This window comes from Marmota marmota, unplaced genomic scaffold (genome assembly GCF_001458135.2).
Source record: "Marmota marmota marmota unplaced genomic scaffold, marMar, whole genome shotgun sequence".
Lineage (NCBI taxonomy): Eukaryota > Metazoa > Chordata > Mammalia > Rodentia > Sciuridae > Marmota > Marmota marmota.
Window position 1 is genome coordinate 308,532 of NW_025999895.1, and position 12,075 is coordinate 320,606.

The window sequence follows — 12,075 nt, forward strand, 5'->3', positions numbered from 1 at the left end:
GACGACTGTCCTGACCCTCAGAGGCCCGAGTCAGGATCAGGATGCAGGGCACCCACCAGGCTCACAGCCAGCAGCCACACACCCACAAGACACGCCAGACCCCGCGTGGAGCGGCGCTGCCCAGGCCCTGCCAGGCAGCGAACACCAAGTCAGCCTTGACACTGCCATGAGGGGGAGCTGATGCGGCTGGCGGGCCACTGGCACATGAGTCCAGAGCCCCCTCAGCACTCACGTGGAAGCCAGGGAAAGGCGGGAGGGCACACTGTGAGTGCCACCCTGTGGGTTCAGTAACAAAGACAGACCCCACCACGAGCCAGAGTTGCACACGAGGTGTTTCCCAACATTCCAGAATTTCCACCTTTTCTACGGAGCACACCTTGGTTTTATTGGGGCGGGGGGGGGGGGACAGGTCTCACCACGTTGCCCAGGTTGGCCTTGAACTCCTGGCCTCATGTGACCCTCCTGCCTCCATGAGCCAGTGTGCCCAACATACCTTTGCTTTTAGTTAAATATCTAATTCTCCAGATTGAGGCCATCAAGAAAAAAGGTGTGTTTTCCCTGCTACAGGGTTTCCTGCCGAACCACGGCAGCACAGGGGTGGCAGCACAGGGGTGGCAGCATCAGGAGCCTCCGAGAACGCTGGAGAGCAGGAGCTCAGCCCACAGGAAGCAGGCACAGCAGGGAGTGATCTTGAGCCTCAACAGGGCCACTCTCCCCGCCCATAGGCAGCTACAGGCTCGTCAGAAGGAGTCCCAAGGCCTCTGGCAGGTGCTGCCCCTGCCCAACCAACCCTGGGGCCCACCCTGGAGGGTCCTGATCCACAGGCACGGGCTCCAGCACAGCGCACTAGCTGCTGGGCACCAGGTGGCACTGCAGCCCCACTCCAGGCGCCCGGGCTTGGCTGGCTGCTCCCGCAGGAACCCAGGAGTGAGCCAAATTCAGGTTTTGCCCTTCCCTGGCCCAGCTCAGCATGGATCTACCATAAGAGGAACCATAAGAATCACACAACAGATACCACCCTTCACTAAGGAGGTCAGCAACATCGGCAGGATCCCACCCATGGCAAACAGAGGGCTCTTGGCTCGTCCTGACTTTCCACCTTGACCTTCACGGTACTCCAGCTCAGACCGCTGAACTCTCACTCCACTGTCAGAACTCATCCCGGGGTGTGGCTTAGGGTGGGGGCTGTATGCAGAGTGTCCAGAGCAAGTGCTGGTCCTGGGGACAGACTGGAAGCAGCACATGAGCACAGTGACCACGTGTGGGTGGACACACGGCTCCAGGGCAGCAGGCCACAGCGCTCACTCGTGTAAACAGAAAGAACCCTGCCCTCTCTCAGCCCTCGCTACAGCTGGGCGTCCTGCCGAGGCTCATCCTCCCCTCCTCAGGTCCACTCCTGAGCACAGCAGTCAGACATCTCCTGGCCCCCAACACTCGACAAAGCCAGCGTCTGCCACCATGTGGAGGACCCACAAGGCAGAGGTGCCAGTCGTTGCCCCGCAGAAACCACCAACAGGATTCACAACACCAACCAGGAGAAAAAACCCAAACTGTTCAACTTGTGTAACTACCACATGTTCAGATCCCATCCGAGGAGACACTGACATCCTCAATGCCACACGCCAGCTTCCTCACCTTCACACTGGATCCCGTCCTGGTGGCCAACCCAGCTGAGTAGAAACCGTCTCTCGGGATATCTGGGGACTTCCACCACAAGCCACATACCTGTGCACTCAGATCTCTGACCCTGGCATGAGCTGCTCCTGAAGGGACCCTCAAAGGCAGAGGCTGCTACCACCCAGAGGAGGCAGCCACGCCTGGGGACTCCCTGCACACTCTGGGCTGCCTCCTGGGCAAGACCTATCGGGTGACTCTGAAAGCCCAGGCCAGCCTCGCGTGACCACTGCAGGTGCAGATGTCCTTCTGTATGGACTGACAGACACATGCAACCAACATCACGCAAACCGCCCATCAACAAACACAGCCAGCAATCTCCAGGACTTACCTAGACACAAGGACAGCAGCCGCGTCTCGGGCCTTGTCACTGACAGCCAGGTAGGCCTGCAAGAATTTGACAGATGTCAACTTAACATTCTTGCTTCTGTTCATCTTCTAGGTTTCCCTAGAAAATAACTGAACGTTGTTACTTGTACAATGTTGAAAACCCAATATGAGCTGGAACCTAATACCGCTGCTGCATCACGGCTGGGCCTAGCCCAAGTCTCCGCACCGCCAGTGAGGACAGACATCTGCTGCCCTGTCACCCTGGGCTCTACCCAATCATCCCAAATTCATAATAGGGCGAGAGAATCTTACCTCACTGGAAAACAGAGTTCAAGAAAACACAAAAGTACCCAAAGTCCACTGAATGAACACAACCTCAAGGCAGCACAAGCCGGAGAAGGGTGCGGGCAGCAGGTCAAGGGCACAGCCACACTCACCTGAGCTATGCGCAGGATGCGGTCCATCGTGGACACTCGTGTCTCCTCAGGTTGGGTGAGGAGGTTCCCATCAAAACGTGAAAAATCAAAAGGGATGAGGCAGGTCATGGAGAGCCACAAGAGCAGCATGTAGCGCGTTTCCCAGGTCTAGGAAGTCAAGCCACAGAGGCCCTGTCAGAGACAGCGGGCCTGCGCTCCTCCAAAGCTGGTCCAGGCCTTCTCCCACTGACCAGGGCCTGGGGCACACACATCCTCAGCCACATCCTCCCATGTCCCCACCACACGCACAGACAGGAGACAGAATGAACACAGAAGAATCCTATCCAAAATGTAAATGGGCCTTTATTTTGGTATCGGGCATTGAACCCAGAGGCACTCAACCACTGAGCCACATCCCCAGCCCTTTTTTGGATTTTCTTGAGAGACAGGGTCTTGCTGAGATGCTTAGGGCTTCACTAAGTTGCTGAGGCTGGCTTTGAACTCACAATCCGCCTGCCTCAGCCCTCCTGAGCTGCTGATGGAATTAGAGGCGTGTGCCACTGTACCTGGTGCAAATGGGCCTTTTGAGAAAAGGAGAGACAGATGAAAAGACTTAAAAGTAAACAAAAGACTCTCGACTGGGCTGGGGATGTGGCTCAAGCGGTAGCGCGCTCGCCTGGCATGCATGTGGCCCGAGTTCGATCCTCAACACCACATACAAACAAAGATGTTGTGTCCGCCGATAACTAAAAAATAAATATTAAAAAAAAAATTCTCTCTTTAAAAAAAAAAAAAGACTCTCGACTGGCACTACAAAGGGATGCCCGGGAGCCAGGATGCAGCTCCCTGGTGGAGCCCTTGCCCAGTGCCCATGGGCTCTGGGTTCCACCCCAACACTCAGCAAAGCACAAAACAAAGGAAAGGAAGGCTTGTATTTCAGTAATTAAAAAACAAGAGTCCGCACCAGCTGTGCAGGCCTTCCACAGGTACCAGCCGCAGCAAGGAGAGAGGCCCTGACGGAGAAGACAGCAGCAAGTCTCCAGCAGGCACAGTCACCTGAACGCACAGTGGGCAGACCTGTGGCCTCAGGAGGGCCAGTGGCAAGGCTGGCCCTTTCTGGCCTCTGGGAACATGGACTCCAGCGGGGCTCCCTGGGCCCAGTGCTCAAGGGTGCCTGAGGTGCACACAGCGGAGCTGGCACAGGCACCCGCCTCCCCCAGCTCTGCAGTTGGCACCAGCCAGACCAGTGCCTACACGACCAGCCCCAGTGAACACCCATGCGCTCGGCTGGGACCACGCCCCACCTGTGTGGCCATGCCGTGCTGTTGGGGGTGGCCCATGCGCTGTGCCCTCCAGGCAGCAGCAACCTGGCTTTGCCCCGCACCCCTCCCCTTGCTGACTGGCTTGGTGTGCTTGGCTGCAACCACCACCCCCAGGAATGACTCCACTGAGTCCTGGTCCTCCAGTCCTCCCCAGCAGTCAGTCCCTGGGGCCTCGGGGACCCAGCACAGTCACACTCAAGCTAAAAGTGTATCTTTTCTTTGTAAAGGACACACTTCAGAGGAGAATAATTGAAAGCACCACAAGTAGAAACTAAAGGAACGTCAAAAGAAGAGGGGGAATGATAGGAAACCAGGCAGAATGAGGGGGGCAGGAGGGGCGGCCCCACGGAGAGCAGCGGGCAGGGGGCAGTGCGCACCTCGTGGTCTGTAGGGTTCTGACCCGAGAACATGTCCAGCACAGGCTGCACGTCAGCTACTTCGTGAGGAAATAAACGAAGAAATACCTTGTAGCCTCGAACCTACCAAATAAAAAGACACTGAATGACATACACAGTGACAACATGGTCTTCCTCCTCTCACCAAAAATCACTCCAGGAGGGCTCCCTGGCCCAGTGCTCAAGGGTGCCTGTGGGTACAGAGTGGAGCCTGCGCAGGCTCACGCCTCCCCCAGCTCTGCAGCTGGCACACAGCCCCGCTGGACTCCATGTTCCCAGAGGCCAGAAAGGGCCAGCCTTGCCACTGGCCCTCCTGAGGCACAGGGCTGCCTGTGGGCTCCTGGCCTACCCACTGTGCATTCAGTGCCCCCAGCGATGTAGGGGAATTGTCACACCCCAGTGACACCACTTAGCAAAATCCAAGGAACAGCTCAGGAGCGCTCTGCCTCCCAGTTCAGCCCACTCATTAAATGTGTTCTGACCCAGATCAGCCAACAAAGCTCTGTAGCTCGTCAGAAATACACACAATACAAAAAAGCCACTTCTACCTTGTTCACATGATTGTCCCAACAGTCCTGAGGAGTAGGTCCCCACAAGCATCAAAAATCCTCATACTCACTAACGCTTCCATAAACATCCACAGTTTCTCTTGCCAGCGAGGACCTCTGCAGGAATACTGCAATGTGCGGCCTCAGCAACCATAAGCCCCCTGCAGAGCCAGCTCCAAGTTCACTCCCAGGGTGGGACCTGCAGACTCCCCTTGTGTGGGCCACCAGGTGGGCACCACCAGGAGCCTGCAAGGAAGTAGGACATGGGTCTGCAGGCCAGATTCCCACCACGCTCATCCCTGCAGTAAAGTACAAGCAGCACTTCCATTTCCACCAAGTTTTTCTGCTTTTTCCTCATAAGAAAGTTTCTGTCTGGGACAAAGGATGCCCCAGGTCACTGAGACCTGAGCTCCCAGGTGGAGACCTGCAGCTGTCTGAGACCACAGTCCTCAGCAGGACACTCTGGAGAGCAACTTTTGACCAGTATGTTAAGAAAGCTTCCGTCAACTCTCAGTCTATGCAAATATTACCTTGGTGATGATGTAGAGAAATTTAAAAGCCAGATGTACAAGGGCAGTTGGGGACGTCTTATCTCGCACCATGTCCAACAACAAGTTCATCATCCACTCTAGAGAAAGAGACATCAGACATTTGCTATAAAATTAAACATCAATATGACATCAAAACAGGATGGAGAACAAAAGGATGGTTCAAGGTTAACAACCCACGTGACCAAGCATAAGCAGAGCAGCAGCAACGTGTGTTCACCTAGGCCATCGCCAGAAGGGCCGGCACCTTGGGACAACGTGCATTCCTGCTCCCACCCCCTTACAGTACTGGAATGGAAACTGGGGTGCTCTGAGCCACAACCCAGCCCTTTTTATCTTGAGACAGAGTCTCATGAGGTTGTTGAGGCTGGCTTTGAACTTGCAATCCTCCTGCCTCTCCTTCCCAAGTCTCTGGGATGACAGGCGTGCACCGCCGTGCCTGGCCCACACCTAGAACTTCATGAACCTTAATAGATGAAGAACAACAGCCAGCACTGACAGAGTACTGGCCTAGCACGTATGAGGCCCCGAGTTCAATCCCCAGAACCCAAAGGAGACAACCCGCACAGGCCTGGTCAGAAAGACAATACCAAGAGCCGGACAGCATGCAGAGCAGCAGGATCGTGCCGCTGGCGACAGCACAGAGTGGTGTCTACAAGAACAAGGGGCGCCTGACATGGTCAGCCAAGAAAAAGAGAACACACATGCACCCAAAGATGGCCCATGAAGGTCCAAGGTAGCACTCAAGGTGATGGCAGGCCTGACTGACCAACATCCACCAGTGGGCAGCAGAACAAACCAACAGTTTCTCAAGCAGAGGCAGGAGCAGACTGCTGAGGCAGACTGACAACCCTCAGGGACATTCCTTCAAGGAAGCCTCCAGGAAGTATAAAGGTCAAGTGGTCTGCAGAGAGCAAGCCCACACGTGGGGTCCAGGCCAGGGGAGAAGCTGGCCTCAGAGGACCCAGGCACACTTTGGGATAACAGAAATGCTCTATACCTAGACAAGGGTGGGGCATGCACGGGCTAAAACTCAAAAGGCACTCTCAAAAGAGATGCATTTTATTGTACATGGAGTTATAGCTCAATGATGTTAATCCGAAAATTTTTAAAAGATTAAAATGTATAGCCAGGGATAAAAGATCAAGTTGGAATTATTCACAAATTAGATAACTATTTACCTGCTTAGAAAACCTAAAAGAAACAACCAAAACACAACACCTCCAAAGTAAATATTTCCTTTCACAGTGAGACTTACCAACGCAATGCTTGGGAAATCAGCCACCACAACAGACCTCATGCTACGTGGTTCTACTCTGAAATGCTGAGGACTTGCAAAGATCCAGCAGTGGTGGCAGGGACAGAGACATGGGGGACCACCCAGCAAGTACACTTCAAAGTTGAACTCTGAGGCAAAGATGGTGTTGTTTTTCAGGAAAAAGTATTGATACGTATATTCTGTTATAATGTTGCCAGTTAAAAAAGCAAGAAAACAAAATGTATCTTTGCTGAATGCCAGGTATAATCCGCCATAAACACCCCAGCAACTCTGGAGGCTGAGTTGGGGAGGATGGCAAGTTTGAGCCCACCCTCATCACCATAGCAAGACCCTATCTAAAAATAAAAAATAAAAAGGACTGCGGATGTGGCTCAGCGGTAAAGCACCCTAGGTTCAATCCCCAGTACCCCCAAAAAACTGTTTCACAAGAACAATGAAAGATTAAAAAAAAAAAATCTAGAAATAAATCTAAAAAAATTTCTAAAAGTTCTAAAGAAAATTACCAAACTTTACTGAGCGAAATAAAGGACTGGAATAATCAGGAAGACAACACTGTTCCCAGGAAACCTAGCCCCATACAGACACCTGCCCTGCATAAATCTGCACACCTGACAATTCCAGGTATGGGTAGCAAAGTCACTCTGAAGCTTCTCTGCATGAACAAAAGGGCTGGAACACAAGAAGGCGGATGCTGGAAGAAACACAGCAGCTGCTGGAGCCCAGGACGGGAGCCTGAGCACAGCGCGGCCTCAGAAACAGCCCTCTGCGGGCCGGGCTGGGTGCTGCACAGACTGAAGTGGGCCTTCCAGCAGGGGAGGGTCTGCTGAATCACTCAACAAACAAACTTCCTAAAGGTACCAGCACAGGCCAGGCACAAAGGAGGGGTAGTTTGACAACCCAAAGTTTTTAACACTTCAGTTCCTTGCAGCACATGTCTTTAAAAAAGCAAAAGCAACTGGACACTGTGTCACAGAATAAAAAATAAAAAGGGCTGGGGGCCTGGCTCAATGGTGGAGCAACCAGTGCTCAATCCCCAGCACTGAAAAAAATAGGCAATAGCAGAGCAAGGAAACGTGGGCCATGAAAGAACCAGCATCACTGTCCTCCCAGAACACACACAGCCTTAGGCAGCTCCTCCAACATGTCCTTCCCTGATCCATCACACAGGTCGGGGCGGAAAGGCAGCATGGCCCACAGTGACAGCGCCAGCACTGTGCCCAAAGGCTCCAGGCTCACACCAGCAGGCACAGCCCAAAGCAGGGAAAGCAAGACCACACCCACCTCAGGACACCAGCAAACACACAGGAAGAGGGCGGAGGCATTCACTGGAGGGAGCAAGAAGCACAGGGAAGTCTGCCAGAACCCTGCTTTGGGAAGACGGTAGGCCACCACCTCACCCCTCGGAGGACACTGACCCGTCCACCCTGACACTGCTGCACCCCACCACCTACCAGCTCACGGGACATCTGAATGTCCACCCTCACACTGCTGCCCCTCCACCACCTACCACCTCACAGGACATCTGCCCGTCCACCCCCACACTGCTGCCCCTCCACCACCTACCACCTCACAGGTCATCTGCCCGTCCACCCTCACACTGCCGCCCCTCCACCACCTACCACCTCACAGGACATCTGCCCATCCACCCTCACACTGCCGCCCCTCCACCACCTACCACCTCACAGGACATCTGCCCGTCCACCCTCACACTGCCGCCCCTCCACCACCTACCACCTCACAGGTCATCTGCCCGTCCACCCTCACACTGCCGCCCCTCCACCACCTACCACCTCACAGGACATCTGCCCGTCCACCTTCACACTGCCGCCCCTCCACCACTTTACCTCCTCAGTGAACATCTGCCTGTCCACCCTCACACTGCTGCTACAACACACTGGAAACTACACTCACAGAAGCAGCGAATAGCCCTTCCATGTCTGTCGTAAATAAGGAAAGGACCAGCCCTTCACAGCAACACTGTCCCAAAGGAAAGAGAATTCAGGGATCGGCAGAGCGCAAGCAACTCCCTGGCTCAGAAAGTTTAGGACAGATCTCACAACCCCTGCACAATCACTGGGGGCCCAGAGAGCCAGTGACCCATACAGAAGGCACAGTTTCTCTCTGCTGCCCCAGAAGCCCAGTAAGAGAGTCATCAAGAACTAAAGATGGGCTTGGGTTTTGGCTCAGTGGTAGAGTGCTCACCTAGCATGAACGAGGCACTGGGTTCGATCCTCAGCACCACATAAATGTAAAATAAAGATATTGTGTCCACCTAAAACTTAAGAATAAATATTTTAAAAATAAATAAATAAAGATAACGGGGCTGGCAACATAGCTCAGTTGGTATAGTGCTTAGGCCCTGGGTTTGACTCCTTAGCACCACAAAAAGAAAAAAACCTGCAGTTCTAAAGAACTAAAGATAGGTCTGGGGTTTTAGCTTAGTGGCAGAGTGCTTGCCTACCATATGTGAGGCACTGGATTCAATTCTTAGCGCCACATATAAATAAATGAATAAATAAAGGTCCATCAACAACTAAAACTATATTTAAAAAAAAAAAAAAAAAACACTAAAGACATACAGCAGGTCTTGGTTACACACACCTGTAACCCCTGAGGCTCAAGATGCTAAGGCAGCAGGACCATGAATCCAAAGCCAGCCTCAACAACTTAGAGGCTCTAAGCAAGTAGCAAGACCCTGACTCAAAATAAAAAATGAAAAGGACTGGGGTTGTGGCTCAGGAGTTAGGCACCCCTAGGTTCAATCCCTGGCGCACCCCCCCCCAAAAAAAAAAAAAAGAACTAAATATGTAAACGCATAAGTGAAGGGAAGAAAACTGCCCAGAAGCTGGAAGGCAGGCACAACTGGTGGTCCAGCAGGGGGTGAAGCGCAGCACGTTGCCCTGGCAAGACCAGGTGTTTACGCTGAAGCAGTCAACCCTACAGACCTAGCCACATTGGTATTTTCAATTTAAGTCAGTTTCTCAGGGCTGTGGTTATAGCTCAGCGGTAGAGTGCTTGCCTCGCACTTGTGAGGTACTGCGTTCGATCCTCAGCACCACATTAAATAAATAAATGAATGAATGAATAAATAAAGATATTGTGTCCATCTTTAAAAAAAAAAAAAAAAAAACTTTTAGAAAAAAATTCAGCTTCTCATTCACACTAGACATACACAGGTGCTCAAGGCCACATGTAGCTAGTGCCAGCCTGGGGGAGAGCACAGATCTAGACCATTCTGTCAGTGAACAAAGTCCTACTGGACAACCCTCTCTGGAGAGGGGAAGCTAGAAGCTGAACTGGGAGCCAGCCCTGATAACAACGGCTCAGCAGGCCTGGAGAGGGCCAGAGGGGCTGCACAGTGCCCCTCAGGCAGAAAAGCAAGTCACCAAGCACTGCGGGCTCCCAGTCGGGCTCTCAAGAAGGTAACACAACAGTCAAAACAAGGTGGAGGGCTGGGGCTGTAGCTCAGTGGCATAGTGCTTGCCTCACATGTGCGAGGCACTAGGTTCAATCCTCAGCTCCACATAAAAATAAACAAAGATACTGTGTGTTCATCTACAACTGAAAAAAAATTTTTAAAAAATAAATAACAAGGTAAAGAACTTCATCGTCATGCAAGAGACCAAAAGTAGAGGACTCAGAGAGAAGCTAAGACCCCAAGGATCGCTACAGACAGCCAACATCTAACTCGGCACAAAAGAAGGAGGAGCACAGCAGTGACCACAACACCACAGAGTGATGTCCCTGTACTGTAGGAGAATGTCTTCAGCCATCTGTCTACAAACATTCCACCTAGGAAGAAAGACCCAGAGCATGTCAATCCTCAGGGAACGGCAGGTTGGGACACAGGGGGCTGAAACAGGTGAGTTCACAAGGCCCACCTGAGAATCCCATCACTGGGAGAAGAGAAATTCAACATGAGCATGTGCACACCACAGGGCGTCTCTCACACAGGTCTGCACACCCCATCCTCCAGCCACAGACCAACCCCTGAGTGACAGAGCCCCATGTGAGCCTATGCACCTGCCCCTGCTGCCTCTCCAACCTAGTCACCAGGGCTATCTTCTCCTTCCCAGGTTCAGGACCAGGACAAAAAGAAAAAAAATTAATCTGTATGAAATGGTCAAATATTTAAAGACATCCACTGCAGGTCCGGATCAGTGTCTCCATCTATAAAAATGGAGATGGCAGACGCTCTCCTTAGCTGCTATGGGGATGGAATGGGGACCCGTGTGATGATTACCAGCAGGACACCCTGTGCCCAGACTTAACAAACTAAGACACACGCAAGAAGAAAAGATGTGTTCCCAAAGAGCAGCAGGAGAAAGCGGCTCAGACACATCTGTGCACGATCTAAAGTAAGACCTGGACTTCAAGTCACACCAAAGGTGCACTAGAAGTAGCTACCAGGCCTTCCAGCAAATGAGACCTGTACCATGGACACGTCACCTGGTATCTTCTGGGAGTAGCACACACAGGAGCCATCACCATTCACAGGACTTTGTGATCATCAGTTTCAGTGCTTACCAAGGTGTGGGTCCAACAGATGAGGCTGCTCCTGGTACTTGTCCATTATTACTAAAAAGAAAATAACACGAATATTGACCATCCACCCACTAAACATGCATGTGAGCCCTGGGGCAGCTCCCCCTTTCACACACACCAAACGTGCATGTGAGCCCTTGCAGCTCCCAGCACACTTAACTTCTGACAGGTACCACACAGGGCCCTTTGGGGTGAGCAATCCACCATGCTCCAGCAGGCCACTGTGGCATGGTCTGCTGGTCACTGGCTCAGCACACCCTCCTCTTGGGTCCTCTTCCGGCACCACTGAATGCACCCTCCCTAACCAGGTCTCTCCCCACTCTGCCCCCCACTCACCCTCCAGGGCCCCCCTTCCCACTTCTGAGACTCACCCCTTCCAAGCATTCCCTGCTCCCCTGCCGAGCATATCATGCACTGTGCTCTCCCATCCCTGCCAACTCTTCAACCCAGGACCCCACTGGCTCCTTATCCCCAGAACACCTGCTGTTCACCCCCCCCCCAGCTGCTAAAACCACTTTTTCCCAATCCATTGACTTCTCTTAACAGGGCAGCCTGACCATAACGCCCACTTCCCAGGAATGGGAAGGTGGGCCTTCACGGGTCCCTGGATTCATCTCACTCTCACAACAGTTCTGTACCTGTCTGCCTTATCATTAAGGCAAGTTTAGAGCAGCAGAACTGCTACTCTAGACCTAACCAGACCAAGAGACAGAGACAAGGCTCGAATCCAGGGCCTGCGTCATCAAAACCCACACTCTTTCCACGGGATCCACCACCTGCCTCTGCCGTCATTCCAAAACAAGGAAGACAAGAGAACAGGATCAGCAGAGACCTCTTTAGCTAAAAGGGTCCGCAAAAAAAAAAAAGAAAGAAAGAAAGAAATGGTTTCACTCAAGTGCAAAACCCTGACTGAAGGACGCAGGCTCATCTGGCAGGCCGTGGAGGACTCAGGCTAACAAGGAACCTAGCTCCAGCGCTGCTCGCCGCGCGCCCTCGCTCCCCGCCCACCCCGCTCGGC

At 52.7% G+C, this 12,075-nt stretch overlaps 1 protein-coding gene across 2 annotated transcripts in view; it reads right to left on the reverse strand.

The window, feature by feature from the left end:
- Tbcd (tubulin folding cofactor D) overlaps positions 1–12,000 on the reverse strand; it is a 103,064-nt gene extending 91,064 nt beyond the window's left edge. Inside the window, exons 1-6 of one of the 2 annotated variants that reach the window (XM_015503999.2) lie at positions 11,811–12,000; positions 11,040–11,090; positions 5,216–5,313; positions 4,120–4,221; positions 2,442–2,588; positions 2,006–2,061 (exon numbers count right to left, since the gene is read on the reverse strand). In XM_015503999.2, coding sequence (XP_015359485.2) covers positions 2,006–2,061; positions 2,442–2,588; positions 4,120–4,221; positions 5,216–5,313; positions 11,040–11,090; positions 11,811–11,985 — 629 coding nt within the window. In that variant the 5' untranslated portion in view covers positions 11,986–12,000. Of the gene's footprint in view, positions 1–2,005; positions 2,062–2,441; positions 2,589–4,119; positions 4,222–5,215; positions 5,314–11,039; positions 11,091–11,695; positions 11,727–11,810 lie in introns of those variants that run through there. The other variant, XM_048796793.1, reaches the window with a different exon arrangement.
- Positions 12,001–12,075: the final 75 nt, after the last annotated feature.